Genomic DNA, 23562 nt, shown 5'->3' with positions numbered 1-23562 from the left:
TTTATTCTAGACAAGAGTTTCTAATTTTTTTCTAATTTACTTTTCCACACCGTTTATATCAATAAGGGTTATACAAATGATCCCTCACAGTCAGTAGTGTTATTCACTGTTGATATAATTAAACATGCATATTTGAATAGGGTATCAATAAAACCTGCCCTTAAAACAGTTCCATAGACTGTGAGGAAATAACCAGTGATGGAAGAAGAACTCGAGATACCTGAATCTAAAAGGTACTCTTATATTAATTATTAGTCCTGCATACAAATTTAAGTCTCAAATATAAAAGTATTCATGGTGTGGAAAAGTTTTTTTCAGATTGTATTGTATTATTTGATACTATCACTTCGTTGATGGGAAACCAAGTAGAAATACTTATTATATAATTGTAAATGTACTTAATCACAATCCACTACTACCCCTGGTAAATAATGCAGAATATAAAATGGTAGCAATGATTTTTCACATTAATAAATATACTCCATATATTGATTTCATTTAATTTTACAAAAAAGTACAATTTAGCTGTGAAGTTCTTCATATCCGGATACAACCCCAGCATACCATGGTGAGAAACTGAAACTTCACTTTCTATTAGGCAAGGCTCCGGCATGATTGATATAATATTGACTGGTATTTCAGTAAAATCTTTAAAAAGTTTTAGTTTGTATTCTCACAGATAGTAATTCATAATAAAGAGAACAAATCACTGAAAACAATTAAATAGTTTCAAAACAGCAGTATTTAACAACTAATGCAGCTTTAAGACGACAAAAAGACATTTATATACATAACAAATGACAATACCCAAAACTTCCAGATAATTTGTATTATCTGGAGGTTTTGTTCTATTTCCCAGTTTTATCTTCATTCAAAAGGACGACACACCCATCGACTGTTTACCTACACCATAACGAATTGGGGTGCTGATTGTGCCAAGTGCAAAATGTACAAATATACATAAAAGAGTTGTTCCAACTCAGAATCAAGTTTTACCAAAGGCATAAGAAAACCATCTCCCCAAACCTAGCTTTGCCATTATAAAAAGCAACAAAAAAATCCATATCCAGTTTCAAGGAATGAGTCTCTAGTCATTGTTTGAGCCTTCAGGAGGGTAAAAGGCTAACACGTCTTGGAAATCGTGGCCGTAAGGACGGAGTCTGTAAACTCCGAACATCATAACCTGCATCTGACCTGGTGACATCCCAGTAAATGTGACTGCCATGTCGGAGCAACAGCCCTCCAACACGTTATTGGGGTTGGCCTTCATGCTGTCTGATATCAGGGTGTGGACGCTCTTGCTGTTAAACAGGCCCTTCCCACGCGTGTCTTCTCCATTCTCTGCAAACACACCAGTGTATTTAAGACACTCTGCCAGCTGCTTGTCATCATTCATCTTCCACAGGGCACGTCCTCTCTCGGGACATTTGTCTTCATCCTGAAACACATGCACCAGCCTTTTCAGAGCCTCGTAGCTGAGAACGATGCCACTCTCATAGTCCACATACTCCAGCTCGCCTGACTTCATAACGTTGCCCAGGTAGAAGGGTTCGCTGGGATCCTTAGTGAGCACCAGGTATTTCAGGTTCTCGATGATGGCAAACGTGGTGGGTTGCGCCAAAAAGAACCAGCGCAGGTCTCCAGCGTTCTCATAAGCATGCTTCAGAGCTTTACGTAACCTCATCCAGTCATCTTTCTCATTCAGGTCTACTGCTTCCAGTGCCTTAGAGTCCTCTGAGGTGTAAAACACAGGCTTATCACAGTGCTTGCTCCAGGTGTCTAGCGCTGCCGCCCAATAAACAAGCAACTTTGGCTGGACCATGACAATGCAATAAACCTGGACTTGTTTGCTCAACTCCTGCATCTGAGCGTCAGAGAGCTGTTTCAACTCGTCTTTACTCGGGGCCTTGACGTGATGATGGTGGTGGTGCTCCTCCTCTGTGCTGGTCTTCTGACTGGGGCTGAAACTGCTCAGGAGCGATACCACCAAGCAGAAGAGGCCTCCCATGGCCATCCCTTTCACAAAGGAGCTTCCTTCAGACACCATTTTGGCAGCAGACACTGGAGAAATACGAAAAACACATTATTGTGGCTGTTGCATGCTCCCTCTGTGAGATGTAAAACAACCACAATGTTGAACTTCTTCCCTGCCCTGATGATCCACATGGTCTCCCTGTCTTTCAACTTTTTGCTGCACAGGTAAACCAAGTTTGACAAGAGGTACAGGTTTAGAGGTTAATAATGCTTATCAGTGTCCATAATAAATGAATCACATCGGTTATGAATGATGACTTATTTTAAAAAGCAGGTAAGGTTTTTTCAATCCAATGTTAGAAATGCTGGTATATCTCCTGTGAACACTTCATAAATATGCGGTTTAGTTCCTCAATGGTATGAAGAAGCATTTCCTCTTGTCTATTGATAACAATCAGTGCATAATGTATAATAAATGAATGACTCAGAAGTGTTCTTAAACAGGTCCGGTAAGTGTGGATGAACAGATACCCATTGTGGTTTATGTATAGCGATTGCGGAAGAGAGAAAATTATCTTTCACCTGAGTTTGAATGTTTAAGTGACAAATTTATGACAGAAACAAATGGGTTATATTTCTGTATATTCCTTCACCCAAGTACTGTACGCTACCCATGTAATGTCTTCTGCTGCTGTAACATTGCAAATGTCCCCATAGCGGGACTAATAAAAGGACTTATTATCTTATACTCAAATATACCCTATATGTAAAAATGATTGTGCATTGAATAAACAAAGTTGCACTGCCTTTCCTTTGGTATATCGATCACATGATGTGACCCTGCTAAGTGGGTTGTTTGGGAGATACCAGGGTGGTAGATCCCGGCTTAGGTCTGGAATTAAAGTGATCTTAGGCTCGAACAGGCTGGTGACGACTGGTCTAGGGTTATACATCTGGCTGCTGTAATCAAGCCGGAGAAGATAATGTCCACCTCGTCCCACAACATGTCTTCACTGTGTGTAGCTGTGCGAGGGAGTAGCTCACATCTACATCTAACGTAGACGGTTTCGATGACACGTCGACTAAGTCCAGAGTCCGAGCTTCGGTCCCGGAGGCTGAGGAATCCTCCAGCTCTCAGGGCTGTGGATGAAGTCTATGGACGTGAGGCTAACCGAGGGCTTCCTGCACTGACTGTCCACTATCATATCACTTCCACCTGGGACACACCGAGTCGGAGAAAGGAGAAGTATTACCTTTCCTGGTTGAGTTAGATCTGTCCTGCTGCTGCTCTGACCCCAAGCGCCACTGTTAATGATCAACTTAGCGGAGCAGCATTCCCATAACTAGTTCTTCTAGTTCTTCCTCTTCTTCTTCTGGTTCTACTCATTGTTCTTCGTTTAGTTTAATGGCACCTACCGTCTGAGGCGCATTACCGCCACCTACTGAGCTGGAGTGTGGGGCAGAGGGAAGAAATCCTCCCTGAAAACGATAGATAGATAGATAGATAGATAGATAGATAGATAGATAGATAGATAGATAGATAGATAGATAGATAGATAGATAGATAGATAGATAGATAGATAGATAGATAGATAGATAGATAGATAGATAGATAGATAGATAGATAGATAGATAGATAGATAGATAGATAGATAGATAGATAGATAGATAGATAGATAGATAGATAGATAGATAGATAGATAGATAGATAGATAGATAGATAGATAGATAGATAGATAGATAGATAGATAGATAGATAGATAGATAGATAGATAGATAGATAGATAGATAGATAGATAGATAGATAGATAGATAGATAGATAGATAGATAGATAGATAGATAGATAGATAGATAGATAGATAGATAGAGTATTTTATTCATCCCCGAAGGGAAATTAAGTTGTCATAGTAGCCGGTATATTTGAATACAATAAAATACAATACAATAGAATAAAATAAAAAATATTGAGGTAGAAAGAATAAAAAACAGAAGCACAAGATAAAATAAAATAAAATAGGTAGGTAAGGTGCAGTGGCAAGATGATGTTAATAGTACTGATGATATGATGGTAATGTTATTGTTAGACAGTATATAAGAATAGTACAGTATATATAGTATATAATATAACATAATATATACATATGATAGTAATTATACCAATATAAAAGCAGTATATAGTAATAATGGCAGCAACAGTATATCTACAGAGTTTTTCAGTTAATCAAGCTACACTCATATATTTTAGTTTCCTAAATGTGCCTGATTTTTGTCATCAAGATCCAGGACTTATTCACTGGGAAATCAATGCTAAGGAAAAAGAAAAAAGAGTCCTGGATCCACACCCTGATCAGAGTCTGCTATTTTAATGGTGTCTTCCCTGATCTCCATCGCATCATTCCACTAAGTTTTGTAGTAATTTTCCATTAGTTTGTTGCATAATAAACAAACAAACAAAAACGTGGCCAATAAAAACAGGGAAACAAGCAAATCAAATAATATAGTGTTCTGGGAAATTGGTTGGACAAAAGGAAACATTTCAGGCTAGGACAGAGCAAGACACGGAGCGTTAGCCCGTGGTTCGGCAGTAGGCCTACCCCCATTTATAATTTATTTGTTTTTATTGTTTCTTATTTGTGTTATTTATATGTCCGTTTTTAAGTCACTGTTTGACCTTAAAACCAACTACTGCTGTTTTTCTGCCTCCTCTCACTGACTGCTCGGCAGCCACATGCATCAAATGCCGTTGTTTGCTTAGCAGAGATGTGAAGACAGACGAATAAATCACCCGACACCGGCTGCTCCTCTGAAGAGCATCAGTCAACTCTCAGTTTGATTGAAAGCCACAGCTCGGACTACTTTTGGACTTTTAGAGTTTTGGACACAATTTAGTTTATGACCTAATGTTTTTAATGACATTCCCCTCAATTCCAACGAAGATGTGTTAGCATTTAGCTACAGAATCCACATAAGAGCCACCACCATGACTGCAGACTAGTTCATCCTTCATGTTTTACATAATCTGTATTTTCTTCCACACCAGCAATTTAGCACGGCATTTAAAAAAAAAAAATTAACATTGAGAACAAATGAAACACAATAGTCATAATGAAAGAAGTAAGGACATGAATAGTTAGCACAGTGTAAGAAGCACGACGCTTTCAACAATTTGCGTTCGAATTGTCGTTTTTTCGCCCTAAATGTTTGAATTTGTTCTCCTAGTGCATCAGAGTGAAACATTCGTCTATACTTTGATCTAAATGTAGAAATGAAAATTGAAAAGAAAATACACCTCGGTGTTAACCCTCAGTTGTAGGTCCCTTTGGATGAAAGTAAATAAGAGTAAATGAGTAAATACAAAAATGAAGAGAGAAATATATATTCAAACAGCACGTTATTGTGGATATAGAACTATTTTGCTCTATAACAAGAAATATTAGTTTGCCTTTACCTTTAACTTCAGACTAATGTCACCCATAGACCGTCGCAACAACTACGTCAGAAAAGTGATTCACTCCAAATGACGCAGAAACCCACAGTTACATACTTCCACCGGCTCTGTGACCTCAGACATGAGCGATGAGACGTTTGAACAGAAAATGGTGTCAGACATAAAGCATCAGAGCTTTTCTGGACAGCCGCTGATTACTGCTGCAGAGCAAACATTTGTTAGGCCTCTCTGTACAAGCACAGATAGGCTCTGGCTGAATTGACAGGGTCTCCTAAATTGCATCTATGACGCCTGATCCATCGTGTCCAAACCATTAAGACGGAGACTGGGTGTGATGATAGTGTATTGATCAGATTGTGATGGATGGCCTCTGGGGGTATATAAGTGAAGTTCTCAGTCGGCCTGAGGTATCGTCCAAAACTGACCCTTCACAGACAGAGGCACCATGATTTCTCTGGCTTTGTTTTACCTCCTAGCTGTGGTTTGTTCTGCCAGACGGACACATGCTCTACCACTGTACCCTGACACCAACCTGGAGCCACAGGCAGGTGAGACTCTGAACTGCTTTCTTCCTCTTGTGCTGAGTAACTTGATGATGGAACGTACTGTGAACTCAGCAAAATTCTGTTCATTTTATTCCCTCGAGACTTATTGATTGTTGTATTATCTTGATGTTGATTTACCTTTAAGAATACATTTTCTGAAAATATCTGCTAAACTCAAGGGATGTTGACGTCCTAGTGAAAGAATGATAAGAATGTTTTTTGTAATTTCAAACAGATTTCATTCAGAAATTAGTATCAGAGGTCGAGGATGGGCCAAACACTGCTGATGGGGAGCAGAGAGAAGTCAATGACATGTATCCTCTGCTTATGCAGCACAATGAAGGCAGAGACTCCTGGAATAAAGGTATAAATAATATATGCAATTTTAAAATTAGATATTTGAGTACAAATAAGTTTTAAATGATTTTCAAATAATAATGTTTTATTTCATGTTCCCCTCAGGGACTAAAGATTTAGCACAACAAGACAGGTTTGCCAACATGGTAAGGCTGATAACACGATGGATCATATGAGAAACTATATCTTGCATTGAGCCAATGCAGTGAGGCTGATCATCATATTGTGTGATCTCTCAATGCACCTGTACAAACACCTCTCTTGTTGGTAGGTAGACGGCCTGAAAGAAGTGGTCTTGAAGATGGCAGCGGCCGACAAGCTTCGCTCTCAGGGTTTTCTTAGATCGGAGCAGAATTTGCCAAAAACAAACAAAAGAGGTGAGTGACTTGAGTTTCCTTGTAAACCATCACTGATGAGGGGCTCAGGCATTTAGTCCTGAGGTGAGTTCACATCAAAACACTTACGATGCGACCAGGGCTTCATTTATTATAATTCAATGATCTAAAAACAAGGATGTTAAACTAAGACTTGTTGATGAGAATATTCTGCTCAAGTAGAATTATTTTTATTAGAAGTGAAATTGCAGGAAAAAAACTCTCAAATAAAGTGAAGCTCACATACTATAATGTAGTTGTTTGCAGCAATAGGGACATTTTAAGTAAGAGTATTTGTTGATTTCTATGAAGATGTACTTTTTCTTTCATTATTACCACTATGTTTTCCTATATAATCAATATCTATTATACTGCAGCTTTACTAAAAACCTTTATATTTGCTTAAAAACCATAACATGTAGGAGGAATACTTGCAGTAAAGTGTTAAAATATGGAACAGCAGAGGTACCAGTACACTGGAATATTACATCTGATAAGTTCACATGAATAAATAACATAAATCTATGCATCTAAATCATAGAATTTCCTTTAATGGATTTGGACAAAATGTATCACTCAACTAGAAATGAGAATAAATGAAGTAAAAAAGCAGCGGAGAGGCAGACATAGAATAGACGTGTATTTGTATAATGATAAAGATGAATATATAAAATATGTGCACTGTGTTAATGGATTTCATACGTCTCCTGGCTTTGTTCCTAACTTTTCAACGTCTGATATCCTGACAGCGTGTTTCTGGAAATACTGCGTCACCAGCTAGAGCTCAGCAGCCGCAGGACGATTTTGCCAAAGCCAGGACGCAAACGCCGTCACTCTCTGTCAACAGTTCTTTTTTCCTCCAAACGTTATATCCATCACATGAACTTGATCGTGAGAAAATATATTTTTGAAGAAGTAACGCTGTGTTTTTTTGTGGCTGAAATTAAACTTGAACATCGGATGTGTTATTTGTGTGGCTTGTTTTTTTAACTATATATTGTTTAGGATAAGGAAGGAAAATTACATGCAAGATAAATTCTTCATTTCACAGAGCTTTATGGCACGGGTCAACACACACACACACACACACACACAAATCAACAAAAATGATGATTGGTGTTTTTTAATCATTGTGACATTGCAAACTTACAGAATATAATAATAATAATAATTTTATCTAAAAATGAACTGTTTGTGAAGGGGCTGCTCAGTCTAACACAAACATACACATATTTATTGGATGGTGTCTGGATCATTACAAGTTTTGAAAATATATATATTTACACTATAAACAAAAATACTGCTAAGTTACATCAACAGTCAATTGCACATTTGGCCTTTTCAACTTGGCATAAAAAATACCATTTATCTTCGGGCGACTACGGATAAATATTCAATACATAAAACCAATAAAACATTTTTCTCATACCACAACAACAGATCAAAAGTGTCTGATTGATTGCCACAGTTTACTCTCGGAGGTTGTAGCGCCCTCTACAGCTCATAATGCACGGTTATACTTGGGGGGAAAACAGGGTATGAATTATATAGAGTAGAAGAAAAGTTTATTTCCTCTTGTTGGCCACGGTTAGGTAAGCCTTCTCGATTTCGATGTTGGCCGGACAAGTCTGTTTGAACTCCTCCCTCTCGCAGGCGTTCTGGAGGTATCGCCACACACCTGTGAACTGGGCGGGAATGTCAAAGTCGCAGTACTTCTTGGCAGCGACCTGGAGTCAATGGAAATAAAAGAAAATCAAATTTAAGCATTCAAAGAAACATAGTAGAAACCATAGTTTTTATATGGAGGTCTACTAGAATAGTCCCTCAAGCTGTAATGTTCGTAATACATATTTGTCTCATTCAGAACAGTCTTTTCTGGTTATTACTGGAGAATTGTATCTTTTGGGGCCTTGATCAGATGTTTAAATGATGTCAGAAGTTGCTCAAAGTTCTGATTAGTATTGACAAACAACTTGCCTCTGTGTTTGAAATGTGCTGTTTATATTTATGAACTTCCCCTGTCTTTTAACATTACGAGTCTTAGTTCAACACTTTAACTAGAAGAACAAATAACACAGCACCGCAGCAGGGATGAACAGTAGCAATAGCAACAGTGTCTCACCCTGATGACATGGAGTTTGGGCAGCAGGTTGCAGTCGGCTAAGGTGAGGCGGTCGCCATCCAGGAACCTTCTCTTGGAGACGCCGACTGTTTCACTGGAGTTGTGGTCGATTTCCTCTGGGAGGGGCGAGTTCAGGTAATCATCCAGACGTTTAAACTCCCGCAGCAGATTTCTCTCCTGCACTGGACGATCAGGAACAGAAAGTGGAGGAAATTAACTTAGTACTCAACTATACTCACTGTAGGTGCAAGGTTCGAAGCACCTGCACTTTACTTGAGTATTTCCATTGTATGGCACTTACTCAGAAGGAAATATTGTGCTTGCTACTCTCCTACAATTATTTGAAATGTATCTGAAGTTATGGTTAGTTGTGGAATGTTAATCACTTATTTCAGTAAAAGTATCATTAGCATTGAATACTTCTACTGTTACAAGTTAAACAGCCTATAAGAGAGCCTTATAACTTCTATTGATTTTACATGATTGGATTCTAATTACTCATGGGCTAACAGATGAGCAGCATTTAAATATTATAAGGTGAAGCCTATAATTTATATGTAAAATTGTTTGTCATTAACAAAACACTAAACTATTGAGTCTAATAATACATTCTATAAAATCTAAAAATGCAAATAGTCACAAAATAGAGTTATTCTCCACCACTAGAAATAACAAATGAAAAAATCGTGAGGCGTGAGGCGAGTTGAATGAATGAACAGAAACTGGTCTTACTGGCGTTATTGGGACTGTTCTTGATGAAAGCAGAGAACTTTGCAAAAATGTCAGCGCCCACGTCAAAGGACTCTCTGTTCAGCGGGCTGAGGTGAGGGTACCTGCAAGGGGGGGAGGGGGAAGAGGAGAAAAGACAAAGTAAACATTTGCAATGAGAATCAGCGCTCACTAAATTACACTCTTCATTATTTGCAAAAAGGATTAAGCACACAAGCATTACCTGGGTGGGGCCACTGTTTGTTCAAGAAACTCCTCGATCTTGATGAAGTCTGTTTTCAGGGTGCCGTTGTAGAGGAGGAACGGAGGGTTGGTCCCCGGGGCCAGGTCCTTGAGCTCTGCTGGTTTCCTGGAAAGACATCGAAAGACGGACAGAGGGAGAGAGGTGGACAGAGAGACATTTATTCACGTTTTCTACAATCGGATTGCTATGAACATGTCAAAACAGAGCCTGTGGTTATGGGGGTTGTCAGATGTGGTGTGTAGGATTCATTTCAATGTAAGCTGTAGGTTTAGTTATGACAACACTGCGCTGGGAGGGGCTGTGTGTTTTCTGAATCATGGAATTATTAGTAATCTTTCAAAGTTTGCTGGTCTTATTTGCACACCGGCAATGAAGCTGAGAAATTCAAACAATAAAAAGGTTAAATTAAAGACTGTGTTTGTCTGAAGGCGACACTGAGCTCTTTGTACATATTGAGTTTACAGGCCCCTCCCTCTGCCCTCAGTTAGTGAGAGAGCCTACCTGACAAGTGAGACACGGTTTGGGTTACAGAAGAAATAACGTCTCAATTTCTCTTATACAGTGTTCTGTGTGAAAGTCCCCGCGACCAGATGCTCAGGAAGTGTTAGTGCCAGAGGAGAGGTGCTTACTTCCTCATGTCAACAGTGGTCACTGTGAACTTCACTCCTTTCAGCCACAGAACCATGAAGAGCCTCTGGCAGAAGGGGCAGTTCCCCACGTTCTCGCCGTCATGTCCAGCCTGGAAAACAGGAAAATGAATGATGACAATGAAGTCAGTATTTCTGAGTTTTTTGAGGCCTCCATGCAGCAGCCCGGGCCTTTTGGTGCACATCTCCCCAGCTCTCTCTCCTCATTTCATGCTTTCGCCACTCTATCAATAAAAGGTTAGAAAGGCCCCAAGAACTATCTTATAAATAATGAACCACAAATATACAGCATGTCTCCACGCTGATAAAGAAGTGAGAGGAGTGTCTGGGATATTTAAAGCCAGTTTCCTCCCCGTAGGGGAATAGCGGCCATTGTGTTGTGGTGGAAAACAATGGATGTGATGCCCTCAGCAACATGTGCGCTCCTCCTTCAGCAAACATTCAAACCTCTACAACAAAACTCATGGGTTTTCTCAAGGCTCCAGCTTTGAACTATAATTTTTCAATATGTCGATGTCAAAGAAATTGTGACATTTTGGGAACAATCCACCTTCCTGTTGTTAAAGTGAATTGATGCCACCATCACGATTCAAATCTGGCCAGCTGACTATGTTGTCTCTCTAGTGTTTAATATATGGAAAGAGACAAAAGAAAAGTCTGTACTGGACTCATATTTAGTTGATTTCATCACCTAACTCTCGGAAAGAAAGCGATGAAATTCCCAAACTGGGAGAACTATTCCTTAAAGTGACTGTAACTTAAACGTTCAACATCTAAAATCACATAACATACTTTCTATATTGCCTTTAATTTCAGTTGATCCAATTTTATCTAAAGCACCATATCTCTGCATGGCTACCATCAACTAAAAAAAAATTGTGCTCAGAGAAAGAAACATAGATTCAAGTACATTTTTGTGATGGCATACTAGAAAAATTATAATAAACTTTATTTATATGGCACCTTTCAAAACAGCTACAAGGTGCTTTACCAGTTAAAAATGAAAAATTTAATAGGAAACAGTTAAAAAGCAAACAACGAGAGATAATTTAAAAGTAAATGTAATTGTGAGGTGACAAATAAGTAGGATCGCTGACTCTGAGTGTTCTTAGTGTGTGCGATTGTGCGCATGAGTAAAAGTGGGTGTGTCCGGCCCAGGCTTGGGGCCAGTCACCCTGCCTGATCCTCGCTCCTCCTGGGTGTATAACGGTGATAAGGTAGACCATCTGTCGAAGGCCATAAGTCACTGATAAAAAAAATAGCACGCTGTGACCTTCAGCAGGAAAACAAACACTTCAAACATCTGGTATCTGGAGACCCATCGAATTGAGAGTTGTCCTCTGATTGTTGTTGCTTTACTCACTGTAGATCTCTGCCCTTTTTTTAATACTTGTTAAGTGAGAAGCAAACCCTTTTGTGACAACTTGATTTTCTTGTATTTTCCTTAGATAACATCTCATGAAACAGTGACATCTAAGCAGCACAGTCAAGAATTCAAGAGTTGCTGGGTCTTTGCCTGAAATGCCATAGTTCTTCTTGTAAATCGATAGAGAAACTGAAAAGAAACCACTGACCTTAATGAACAACTCGATGCTTGGCTCCTTGTCAGAGTTCTGCCGAAGTGCCATCTTCTTAGAAAAGTCTGTTCACTCTTTCTAACTCCAGTTAAAGCCTGAAATATCCACAGAGCTGAAGAACAAACTGATGATTGGTGCCTCTGCACAAACGCTGCTCTGGTTTCAAGTGCCTCTCTGGTCGTGGATGTCAGGAGAAAGAGTCCAACACCTCACTGCTGCTTGTGTTTTGTCTCAGGGCTCCTTGGAGGCTATCTCTGTGAACACACTTCACCAGCATGAGGAGAGGGAGGCTCCAGAGGAATGGGCGGGGTGCACACTCTAACAAGCCAAAATCTATGAGGAAAGAGCTTAAAATAGCAGCCCCGGTCTGCATTTTGCAATATACAGCCCCTGATAACGATGTGTGACTCAAAACACAAATTTCATTTACGGCCACTCACATTCCAACACTGTGAGATGGTTTAGAAAGGAGTAATGGAGGGACACTTTTCACAGGAGGGCCATGGTTTAATACAAAGCAGCCACTGTATCCTGAGGGACTCAGGAAAACGCTGGCAACACCTAATCTAATTTAGTTCCTGTAAAGTAGCTTTCAGTCTCACATCTGTGTGACTTAATAACGAAAAATAGATTGGCTTTGGCTATAGGAATGTTAAGAAACACCTGGACACATATAATGATTTATTAGTCTATTTCGCTGCCATATGAAAAACAAAAGTTTTTAGAAAAAAGCTAAATGTTTTTTATGGCTGATTAATAAGTGGTTGACAGATAGGTAAGTAGGTATTGATATTGATAGTGATGGAAATTAACTATGTACTAGTAAGTATTGCACCTGAGAACAAATCTGTGGTACTTGTACTTTATTTGAGTATTTCCATTTTATGCTACTTCATTCTTCTACTCCACTACATTTGTAAAACTTTTACATATTACACAAGCATCATGTTATAAAACGTGGCTCTTTATAATTGAAAAAAAACTACAAAATAATACATAAAATCATTAAAATAACCTAATCTAAGCAATGTGGTATTTAATACTATAACTCTAGTGATAAATTTCTCCATCAAATACTTTTATTTTGACTTTACTTTTCTTAGATTTATCGATCAACACTTTTATAATAATACGCTTATGTAATTTTGTTACGTTTTCAATGCAGTATGTTCACTTGTAATGAAATTTTGTTTACAGTGTGGTGTTTTCTTCACCATTGTTTGCACATAAATGTCATACTACTTTATACTTTTACCTCACAATATATCTCTAAATATATATTAATTTATGCTCCATTACCTTTATTTGAAATTTAGTTACAAGATACTCTGCAGGATTTTGGAAACTTATACAAGCATTGTTATTAGGTACAATAAACAGAATAACATACATAGCATAGTACATATACATACACTGTTTAGTTCTCTGTATTTTGCACAATTTAATTGAACATGTCTTTTCCAATCAGTCACCACTTTATTAATTATGAAAAAATGGAAGTTTACAAGTATTGAACTACTTTTTATGTCACAATATTTTAGTTATTTGCGCCTGTTAATTTCATGATAAGTTTTTTTCATTGTGTAGCCTATTCCTTAGTGCTGAAGAAACACAGATTTAACTTACTATATATATTAGAAGAGTTCGTCTTACAGAATGTAGTAGTGTAAATTTAGCTTATTGTACACTATTCTCTACTCTACTGTTCCTATAGAGCAGGTCTAAGTGGGTTTTGTCTTCATTCTTTCAAATGATCAAGGGATATTTTGAGTCACATGTCTGTATCTGATAGTTTTCTATCATCTCATGACCCCATGTCCTCAGAGATTTGGCGACTAGGTCATTTTGATGCTTTTTAGTAAATATATCACTTACAGTAAATTGGAAAAGGGACATTTTATTATGAAATCCCCACGCTGCGGTGTAGACTTCCTCAAAGAAACATGACCCACAACACCAGTGAGATAATGCAACACACGAGAAGGAATTTGGCAAAAGCAATACTTTACTGAAACAAGACCAGTGCAATACACCAACCCCATTTATCTTTAGAGAATTTAGGGAATTTATATAACTGAGAGGGAGTATGGAGAACAAATCTTTTATCATCATTTAAGAAATTCCAAACACATCTTGGAAATTTTTATGAAAAACATTTAACCGTGATAAGAAATGTCTACTAATGTCAAGGAGGTGACCCGAGAACTAAAACAGCGAGCAGATAGTTTTAATGAAAAATTACTCTTTTTATTAAATTGACACTTGCAATGGACCGTAGGTGGAGTTTTACTGGCGTGTACAGTGGGAGTGTCACTCCTACGCACATGATTAAAACCATGGCTTCTCCTGTTAGATTATCAGCCGACATTATTACGTCCACTGCTGTGAAGGGAGTGTTTGAGTGTGTGTGATAAATGACTGGGCTGTTATTCAGAAATTCATTTTGATTCACCTTCACAAGTGGCTGCAGTTACTGATAATGTCCTGCGCTCAGCGGCAGGGAGTGATTTCACATGTATTATGTGTCAGTGTTTGGTTGGTATGACAACAGCCCTCACAATGCGTTGAGAGGATGCGTTAAAGGGAAACTAAGGTTAATCCCAACCGTTCTAGTAAACTGAAACCAGTAGATTCTGGCAGAGTGAAGAGCTCAGATTTAATTCCTGGAAATAGCTGGCAGCTCTGGAAACGCGTGACCCGATTGGTCTTTAACTTCCTCCTCCACAGACAAAAAGATAGGAGGGGCCAGTCTCATGGCGAGAGATACACATATCTCCACTGGCCACACACAGCTGCTGGAAGTGACCTCCTGGAAAAAAAGAGCCTTATCTCCACAAACAGGATTCTCGCTGTTGACGTCTCCATGACAATGAGTCTTGATTTTGCCAACACACACACACACACACACACACACACACACACACACAAACACACACCCACGAAGGTCAGATATCCTCATCAGGTCTTAAATACACAGTTCAACATGTTGGGAAATTTCAGATGGCTTATTTACTTTCTTTCTATGATGATGAGAAGGTCCACGCCACTCCCCCGCCACTCCCCCGTGAGTCAAGTGCAAAGCAGGAGCTTGGTGATGAGGGGGATTTTAGGGGAAAAAGCTAACCTGACTACCCGGTGGTTCAAGATCAAGTGACTCTAATTAATCAACAAAAGGCTCCAACAAATACATCTCCTGAAACAGGCCCCTTTCTACAACAGACATTTTTTAATTCTCTCAATAGGAAGTAAGAAGGTTCCTTATTCCAAAGTTCGGTGGGGTGTTTGCATGCTCTCCCGTGTCTACGTGGGTTTTTCCCCGGATACTTCATCTTCCTCCCACAGTCTATAGACATGTCGATATAGAGTTAAATTGACTCGTAGATGTGGATGTAAGTGTAAACTGTCTCTATACGTTGGCCCTGCAATACGCTGGCGGCCTCTCATTATCAAACCTTTTAACTCAGAACACTTTCAACGAAGATGTTTCTGTTTCATGTTGAGAGTCTAATGGCTAAAGTTCCATCACAAAGCTGCTGTTTAAATAAATAAAGTGATGATACTGTGCAGGAGATTTCTGCCTTTAATTTCACAACTTCTCTAACTTTATTTCAGCATTGTATATATACGCTCAAAGAAAGATGTAAATTCATCAGCATCTGATTTCTCATCTCAAGCGCAGCCAAAGCAGCACTGGAATTGTCTTGCTAAAGGAGGGCGGTTTTAAACACAATGGCACCATTGACCCACTGATCGCCATCTCCCAGGCAGTCAATTGCACAACAACACATTACAACAAACGCCGGGGGTCCGTCATGCAGGGTACGCACGATGACAGTACCATGGAGCTTGTGCTGGTCTCTCTGTCTCCTACCTCTCCTCCTGACTCTGAGAGCAAACACCGCACACGCAGCTCCCGACTTCTCTCGTAAGTGCTCGGTTATTTTTTCCATCAATATCTGTTCCTGTTCTGGAGAAAACCCAAATGCTGAGCTGTTACTTTTAAGGTTGCGACAGTTTTGCAGAGGAAGACATTCAACATTATGTGCACATCCTGCTTTGCAAACCGCTGGTGCAGCTCAGTCTGAGGGACCAGGGTGGTGTTCACTCCCTCACTGATAGATAACCTACAGTTGAGTTGAGTTTATGAGTTGAGCTATTTTGATTGTTGGACTTCTCACATAACTTTCTAGTCACAAATGATCTATTCAGACAAAAAGCCAAAGTAGCTTTTATTTTAGACACTAATACTGTGAACAGTGTATCTCTCAGTCTAACCTCATGTGGCTGCAGCCTCACAGGGGCCTAATAATAGTTCATTGTGAGTTAGCGCCTGGTACTGTCTCGCATCTGCTCCACGAAGCTTTAAACTGCACACACACACACACACACACACACACACACACCCACACACACACACACACACACACACACACACACACACACACACACACACACACACACACACACACACACACACATACACACATATATATGTATGGGCACGTACAGGAACACCTATGGGAGGGTAGACTGACTTCAGTGTCTGTATTTCATTGTCGTGCATGTTTGTGAGTTCAGCTACACCCACGCATACAAAATGCAATGTGAACAATGGAGCACTTTATAACCTACTATTATGTCACGCTACGTAATTGATGTTTCTGTCAAGTGTATAATAGCAGAGCACTTGTCAGTTAAACTTCACTTACGTGGGTAAATAACAGCCTTTTTGGTTATAGATCAGATATGAAACTCTTGTTGCATCACTGACATAAATCAAACTTAAATTAAATGTGTCACCTAATTTAAATTAAATTAGGTGACACATTTAATTGCTGTGTTAGAAATTGGATATCAGGCTTTGTATTATTAATAGCAACACATTGGTGACTATTCACTGGGTTTGTATGGCTGCTTTGCAATTGTTATACCTGGAGAACTCTCAAATTTGTCACCTTTTTATTGACATTTAAAATATTCAAGTCCAGTGAACAATGTTTTTATCTAAAGCGACTCACAATAAGTGCATTCAACCATGAGGGTACAAACCCAGAAGAGCAAGAATAATTTACGAACTATTAGCTTAAAAAAGGCCAAACTACAAAGTGCCAGTAGTTACCAAAGTTACCTTTGACAACACTGTGTTGGCCCAACCCAGACTGCTAGGAACCTAGGTGTGACACCCGGCAGTCAACTCTCCCTTAACGCCAACAACACGTTCCTGTACTCTCACGCTGCCAACATCAACAATGCAGCGGCTCGACTGGTCTTCAACCTAAATTCACTCACACTTCTCCACTCCCTTCACTGGTTACCAGTGGCTGCCCGCATCCGTTTCAAAACACTAGTACTTGCGTCCTGGCTGCGAACGGATCGGGTCCAGTCTACATCCAGGACATGGTCAATCCTCCCACCCCAGCCGGTCCACTCTGCTCTGCATCGGCCATTCGGCTTGTTGCTCCCTCACTGCTAAACACTCAACTATATCATGACTGTTTGCCGTCCCGGCTCCTAAATGGTGGAACGAGCTCCCCATTGACATGAGGACAGCAGAAAGTCTTCACATCTCCCGCGGCAAACTAAAAACACACCTCTTCTGACTATACCTTTGATTAAAAGTTTAACCTAACAATTTAGTAGCACTTCAATGGCACTTAGTTATAGCACTTAGTAGTTTGGCTTTTTAATCAAGGTGTGGTAGAAATATATTCCAGCCTGCGGCGGAAGATGTATTTTGTAAACACTATGGTTATAAAGACAGACTTAACGAACGGGTTTATCAGGGATTCATTCCACAGCAATAAAGTAATCCAATGATTAAACATAAGGCTCAAAACTCCTGGAGTAGGTTTCTATGGATGAGCTGGAAGCAAAGAAACCTGTAAGTGCAACACATTTGATAGGGTGGAAAGGGAAATAGAAACATTCAATTCAGTAGAAATTGTGTGTTTCTGGCTGCTGAATGAGTCAAAACATTGTATTTTAGATTTGTTTTTTTCTTTTTTTTCATTAAATTGTCAAATTAAATCCCAGCTTGATAAGTGTGGTGTTCATAAACTATTGAACATTTATAAAGGTATGTCCCTGCATGTTCTCTTTCAGGATATCTTCACACAATCCTGAAGAACCACACGGCTCATGCATGTGAAGGGAGCACGCTCGTCATCGAGTGTCCCTCCAGGACGTCTGTGGCCATCCTGTCTGCTTTCTATGGACGACGAGTGCCTTACCAGCATTTATGTCCCTCTGCAAACACAAACACGAGTGTGGAGGAGGACACAGCGTGCATGTCACCGGTTGCTATAGATGTATGTCACTGGGAGATGAATGTAAAGTGGGTGTGTCGGTGACACACTCTTCAAGTGAGCGTGCTCAACATTTTTTCCTTGGTTTCGCAGAAAGTGTTGTCAGAGTGTCAGGATCGACGTTCCTGTCACATCCCTGTCTTCAGTGCAGTGTTTGGACAAGACCCCTGTCCGCTCACCAGCAAGTATCTCCTCGTCTCCTACAAGTGCAGACCAGGTAGGACACTGAGCTCCCGATATCAAACATGTGGAGAATAACACACATATTCACACATGGTGAGCAGGGTGCCAGCATTTCAATATGAGGATCCCCCCCCCCCTTATTTGTCTGCATGCAAGGTTATTCCTGACCTTGAATATGGCCTGACTAAGTTTGACAAAAGAATAGAAACTTGAGATTCCTTTTTCTTTTTCTTTTAACCACATCACATGTCCTCATCAAGGAACTGATTGTGCTCAGTTATCATTGGAGATATCAGCTGTTCCTTTCCACTTTAAGGACGTCTTGTCCATCTCGTTCGGTTTCTATTCTCTCTTTCTCTCTATAAGATCTGTGACAAAACTCCTTATCATGGTCCTGACTGTTATGTTCTGTTTTATTCTGGGGACACACAAACACTGGGTACTGTCTGAAAAACACATACTTTATTATATACTTACTTTATTTGTCTAACCACACACCAGATAGTGATGTACTCACATCCCATCCAACTACAACTATGACAGACATAAGGTTATAAATATAATTCTTTTAATTTGGTAATTATTCCTAAAATGTAGGAAAACAATGAAATAAAATAGAGAGGAGTGAAGTTCTCATGAATTCCTCTCAACCATCAAGCAATTCATCTGGCTTTCTGTAGCCAAACAGCTTAAAGTCAGTCTCATAGAGCTTGAAAAGCTTCATCCTTTCCACAAGAGGCACTTCTCTGAACCAGCCTGACAAAGACTCAGAAGTTGTAATGTTGACATTGGAAGGAGGGAACTTAATGTCGTTTTGCAGCTTTAAGGTGTTCAGTAGCTGTTCAGCATCCTCCTCTAGAGTCTCCACTGAGAAATAAAACCAACCAGTATCAATCTTTAGGTAAATTTCCATCAACAACGCAGAGGAAAGGATCTTTGGAGCATTCAAAATGTCCTTACTGTATGAGGCAGGGGTGGAAAAGACGGTGCATCTGCCTCCAGTGAGGTTCAAAGGGCAGATTCCCCTCAGTCTGTGGGTCCAGAAGATATTGAATAAAGTTATAAAATGAAATGCGCACGCCTAATGCTGACACCTCATCCATCCTGTGTGTTTGATTAGGCTGGTTGCCGTAGAGATGCTGGATGTGTTGGGCGAAGTTGTCAAAGTAGGAGTAGCTGTAATGTTCGAATTTGTCTCGGTAGGCGGAGATGAGACGGACGAACGGGTCCCGTACAAACAGAAACTTGGTGTAGTGCTTCAGCTTTGCCTGTAGTTAACAAATACAATACAGTCTGTCATACTAACTGTGTTGAAACTGAATCCACTCATAGTGAGACAAACTTTTGGTTTGTAAGTTTAAGGATACTTCTGAGGTCACTTTATGGACTCACCTTCCTCTCTATTCTTGGGTTGCTGCTTAAAAGAGGTAAGTTGCCAGGGCCATGAACCAGATAACGAGATATGGAACTAGGGTCCTGATATGGCTCCCCTTGTTTCAGTACAAACATCACCCTCTTCCAGTTGGTACATGCAACCTGAGAGACAAAGTATACAGCCAGCAGGGCATTTAGCTATAAAGTATGTTCCTAAAAAATCTTGTGTACTGTGTGTTCATGTTCGTGTCACCTTGGGAATGTAACAGTAGATGATGCCATGCTTGTCATCCACAACAAGGTTCTTCAGCTCACTGTCACTCATATCTTCAAGACTGCGTTTCCGCATAGAAATGGCCTCTTTGTCATTTTCACAGTTTTCTTGTAGCAGCTGTTTTCTCCCTTCCTGTAAGATATCCATCCTCTCAGCTGTGATAAGAAGAAGCAGAATATACATTCAGTCATACAAAGTGTTTAGTGCTAAAATAATTCTGCTTAAGCATGGAATTCTTACTCAAAGAGAAAAGAAATGCGGCCAAAACCAAGCCAAAGGGCAAATATCTCCCTTGGTCTTAGCCTAAGTCAGGTTAAGAAATGTAATACATGATAATCCAAAAGTCATCAGAGCTGAGGTAACATGTGCACCATCTACCAGTCCATGTACTAATACCCATTTCATAGGCAGTGGAGAGCAAAATGCAAACAATGAATTTTAAACCAAGAGCAGGATGCAGCAGGAACAGTGAGAAACTAACACACACACATTTTACATCTTAAAAAACTTGAATTGATTATTCGATGGAACCTGTCCCATCTGTAAACGGACATGATGACAAAAATCGTTCCAAGAAATCCAAGGGTTTTCAACTTTCTTCTGCATAGTGCCATGGCAGCTGGATTTATTGTGTGTCAGCCTACGGTAATGAACCAGAAAAGATGAAAATACAGCAATTGATCAAAAATAAGAACTATTACATATTATTTATTTTGCCAATTAAATACTATTAACATTTTTTTTAAGAATTCAAAAATCCACATATATACATATAAGCCAAATTCTTATGATTTTGTCTCAGTGCACTTCAACTTAAATGAAAATTCCGTAAGAATACGTAAATTTTCACCACTTTCTAACTTTCTGCAAATTTTGGTAAGAAGTTGAGCATGGTAAAGTCCTCAAAAAGCCAATTCATTTGCCTGAATAATAATAATCCTTTTATCAGTGCTCGGGCCCTAATAAAGGACTAATACAAATAATAATAATCCTTACAATTTCAATAGGGTCTCACCAGACACCTTTGATGTCTGTGCTCGGGCCCTAAAAAGCAAAAATAAAGCCGATTACATAGAACTTTAATTAAGAAAATCAACAAGGCTAAATATAAACATAAGTACATTGGATTGTTCATTCTGTTAAATAAAAGTTTTCAAAGGCCGATCAAGTTAATCTTTGATGGGCTTGTATTGGTCGCTTTTTATAGAAACCATGCTGCCTGGAAGGATCACAGCAATATGAGTACACAACATGCACAAATGTCCCTGCTTTGCTACTGTAACTGTTTTGTTCCTGTCCCTCCTGGTAAACTTTCACCATTTGTTTTTCAGAGCACCATCGCACAAGGCTTGTGTGTGAAAATGAGCGTCTGAAGCTGGTGTGTAAAAATGAGACCGTCCTCGCCATTTACTCGGCCTCTTTCGGACACCTGCTGCATGGAAGTCCTTACTGTCCTCAGGAACCTGGATCACACAACGACATGGGTCTGAAACAGGGAACATATTAACCATCTAATGGCCAAATAATGGAGCAAACTTCAGTTGCATGGTGGAGAATAACGAATAAGTCTTGTGGCCTATTCATCCATATTAGTTTACATCAATGAGAGATTTGCTCAATTATTTATAAGAAGTATTAATTCTGGTAAACCTGTGTATATATATCTCGATCATAGTGTTTGTTGATCAGATACTTTAACAATATAACACTTATTTCTCTGTTATAATGATTCATTGATCCATCTTCATTGATTGCAGAGTGTCTGTCAGCACTGGCTCTGAGGAAGGTGTCCCGCAGGTGTCATGGGAGAGCAAGCTGTTCTCTCCTGGCCGATACTCAAACCTTTGGTGACCCCTGTTTCTCCGGTACCAGGAAGCACCTGCGGGTGTCCTTCACTTGTGGTGAGTGACAGGGGAAGTTACTGCTTGTGGCCGAGTTGACATGGTTTGAAGTATTTATGGGAACATTTCTTGTTTTCTCTTTAGTTCCCCAGTATCTTCTGGAAGACGTGGGTCGAGGGTCGACTGATCCTTTCTTGATTTCAGACTACACACACGGTGAGAGTGAGACTGAGCGTTGACAGGTCGTAAAGCAGCAGAGTTTGACTGGTGTCTGAGGTTTTTATTCAAGTCTATGGTCTGAGTCCAGGCTCTCACCTGCAGGTGGATGGTACACCGGCCCCACCTACAGGCCTCAAAACGTGCTCTTTACCAACTGTCTGGAGATCATTGAAAAAATCTGGGGTATGTGCACTGGGCCTGCATGTACAGTTCTTATCATTGTAGATCAGATTTAAAGATTTGTACATATATATTTGCATACCACCGATGTTTATATTAACAAGAGCATTTTCTTCCAATTTAATCCCCTTCAATACAATGCAACACATGTAAGTGTTCGTAGGGAACATGTAATCCTTTTCAAAATGTTGTCAAACTTATGATATCATGGCCTGGTAATGCAATTGAAAACCTTATTTGATATTTGTTGTATTTTCTTCATATTTAAGGTAAGTTTACATTCTGCATTAGTTGAGTACTGTTGATATCTTAAACAGATAAATAATTTTACTAAAAGAAAATGGCTAATTTCCAAATAAACGCTTATCTTATCATAACGTGCCACAGGCTGTTGTTGTAGATGGTTTTGTACAATATCTGTGTAAAGTTTGAATATTATTGTGGATTAGTGTTTCAGAAAGCCCTGGAAAAGAGTTAGACAAGCTGGTTTTATCTGTACGATGTGCACGGCATTTACAATAAACCAGTTTTTATCTCTCTTCCAGATCTACCAGAGAAGGTGGCTCTGTACTTTGTCTCTGGAATCTGTGCTGGCCTAGTTTTCCTGCTCTGCCTGTTTGGTGTACGCTCCTCACTAGTCAGAGATGTGAAGGATCTGTTCTCTGACCTTAAGGAGGATCTGAAAGTGTCTCGCAGACAGCGCAACGACCTCATGGAGGACCTCTTCGAGGACGATGTCTCAGACACGTCGTCCTTCTGTCGCCTCACAAAATCCCACCGCACGACGGACATCTTCAGCCCCCCCACGCCGGCGGTAGAGATGGTCGATCGTGGGGTGGAACGGATGAGGGATCTGCCCAACGGAGACATTTGGCCTCGTGGAGACTCCAGCCCTTACGCCATTCACAAGATTCAAACTTACGACAACTGACAGAAGTCTTGAAGCTTTTCAGACAGACGTTGATATTATTTTTTAAATTAATCTGACTGTGCCTCCTTATCTAATGGAGACATTTCATGAATGTGCTCTGTCGTTCATAAAACATCATAAAAGGTTTATATGATGTTCTAACATACATGGTTAATCATTATTAGAATTCACATTAATCGAGTTGTTCTTTAAGTTTATTTAAAATGCTATTTTATTTGATAACATGGGTCAAATGTC

General features: G+C 39.7%; 5 protein-coding genes across 5 annotated transcripts; 2 read left to right on the top strand and 3 right to left on the bottom strand.

Annotated features, from left to right (window-relative positions):
• Positions 1-484: 484 nt before the first annotated feature.
• Positions 485-3342, bottom strand: c1galt1c1 (C1GALT1-specific chaperone 1). The gene is made up of 2 exons (XM_061079017.1): positions 3228-3342; positions 485-2061 (listed from the first exon to the last, which is right to left on the bottom strand). The coding sequence occupies exon 2, from the start codon at positions 2045-2047 to the stop codon at positions 1088-1090; it is 960 nt and encodes a 319-aa protein (XP_060935000.1). The 5' UTR covers positions 2048-2061; positions 3228-3342; the 3' UTR covers positions 485-1087.
• Positions 3343-5868: 2526 nt separating this feature from the next.
• Positions 5869-7643, top strand: urp1 (urotensin-related peptide 1). The gene is made up of 5 exons (XM_061078944.1): positions 5869-5971; positions 6204-6332; positions 6431-6471; positions 6597-6702; positions 7449-7643. Exons 1-5 carry the CDS (start codon positions 5869-5871, stop codon positions 7478-7480), a joined length of 411 nt encoding a protein of 136 aa, XP_060934927.1. The 3' UTR covers positions 7481-7643.
• Positions 7644-7806: 163 nt separating this feature from the next.
• clic2 (chloride intracellular channel 2) lies at positions 7807-12274 on the bottom strand. Its single transcript, XM_061079515.1, has 6 exons — positions 12016-12274; positions 10424-10533; positions 9774-9899; positions 9554-9654; positions 8822-9003; positions 7807-8426 (listed from the first exon to the last, which is right to left on the bottom strand). Exons 1-6 carry the CDS (start codon positions 12067-12069, stop codon positions 8265-8267), a joined length of 735 nt encoding a protein of 244 aa, XP_060935498.1. The 5' UTR covers positions 12070-12274; the 3' UTR covers positions 7807-8264.
• A 3572-nt stretch (positions 12275-15846) lies between these two features.
• On the top strand, positions 15847-23325 carry si:ch73-335m24.2 (protein eva-1 homolog C). The gene is made up of 8 exons (XM_061079514.1): positions 15847-15943; positions 18121-18326; positions 18417-18540; positions 21486-21638; positions 21912-22055; positions 22140-22211; positions 22317-22397; positions 22940-23325. Exons 1-8 carry the CDS (start codon positions 15847-15849, stop codon positions 23323-23325), a joined length of 1263 nt encoding a protein of 420 aa, XP_060935497.1.
• On the bottom strand, positions 19153-21269 carry LOC133012198 (carbohydrate sulfotransferase 12-like). The gene is made up of 6 exons (XM_061080178.1): positions 21239-21269; positions 20651-20788; positions 20134-20309; positions 19899-20042; positions 19464-19774; positions 19153-19390 (listed from the first exon to the last, which is right to left on the bottom strand). Exons 1-6 carry the CDS (start codon positions 21267-21269, stop codon positions 19153-19155), a joined length of 1038 nt encoding a protein of 345 aa, XP_060936161.1.
• Positions 23326-23562: the final 237 nt, after the last annotated feature.

Source organism: Limanda limanda, chromosome 10 (genome assembly GCF_963576545.1).
Source record: "Limanda limanda chromosome 10, fLimLim1.1, whole genome shotgun sequence".
Lineage (NCBI taxonomy): Eukaryota > Metazoa > Chordata > Actinopteri > Pleuronectiformes > Pleuronectidae > Limanda > Limanda limanda.
Note: the sequence above shows the minus strand (reverse complement) of the source record. Positions and strands in the feature narration are given on the sequence as shown.

Bases quoted from the DNA above. Each gene is read 5' to 3' on its own strand.
- LOC133012198 (XM_061080178.1), bottom strand. From the start codon at position 21,269: ATGTTTATATTTAGCCTTGTTGATTTTCTTA. The intron at 20,043-20,133 runs GTGACACGAACA...TTTGTCTCTCAG, and splicing joins TCTACTGTTACATTCCCAAG to GTTGCATGTACCAACTGGAA. The intron at 19,391-19,463 runs AGGACATTTTGA...GATTGATACTGG, and splicing joins CACCCCTGCCTCATACAGTA to TTGGTTTTATTTCTCAGTGG.
- si:ch73-335m24.2 (XM_061079514.1), top strand. From the start codon at position 15,847: ATGACAGTACCATGGAGCTTGTGCTGGTCTCTCTGTCTCCTACCTCTC. The intron at 18,541-21,485 runs GTAGGACACTGA...TTTGTTTTTCAG, and splicing joins CTCCTACAAGTGCAGACCAG to AGCACCATCGCACAAGGCTT. The intron at 21,639-21,911 runs GTCTGAAACAGG...CATTGATTGCAG, and splicing joins TGGATCACACAACGACATGG to AGTGTCTGTCAGCACTGGCT.
- c1galt1c1 (XM_061079017.1), bottom strand. From the start codon at position 2,047: ATGGTGTCTGAAGGAAGCTCCTTTGTGAAAGGGATGGCCATGGGAGGC.
- urp1 (XM_061078944.1), top strand. From the start codon at position 5,869: ATGATTTCTCTGGCTTTGTTTTACCTCCTAGCTGTGGTTTGTTCTGCC. The intron at 5,972-6,203 runs GTGAGACTCTGA...AATTTCAAACAG, and splicing joins CAACCTGGAGCCACAGGCAG to ATTTCATTCAGAAATTAGTA. The intron at 6,703-7,448 runs GTGAGTGACTTG...ATATCCTGACAG, and splicing joins GCCAAAAACAAACAAAAGAG to CGTGTTTCTGGAAATACTGC.
- clic2 (XM_061079515.1), bottom strand. From the start codon at position 12,069: ATGGCACTTCGGCAGAACTCTGACAAGGAGCCAAGCATCGAGTTGTTC. The intron at 9,655-9,773 runs GTAATGCTTGTG...CCCCCCTTGCAG, and splicing joins CAAACAGTGGCCCCACCCAG to GTACCCTCACCTCAGCCCGC. The intron at 8,427-8,821 runs GTGAGACACTGT...CATTGACTCCAG, and splicing joins CCAAACTCCATGTCATCAGG to GTCGCTGCCAAGAAGTACTG.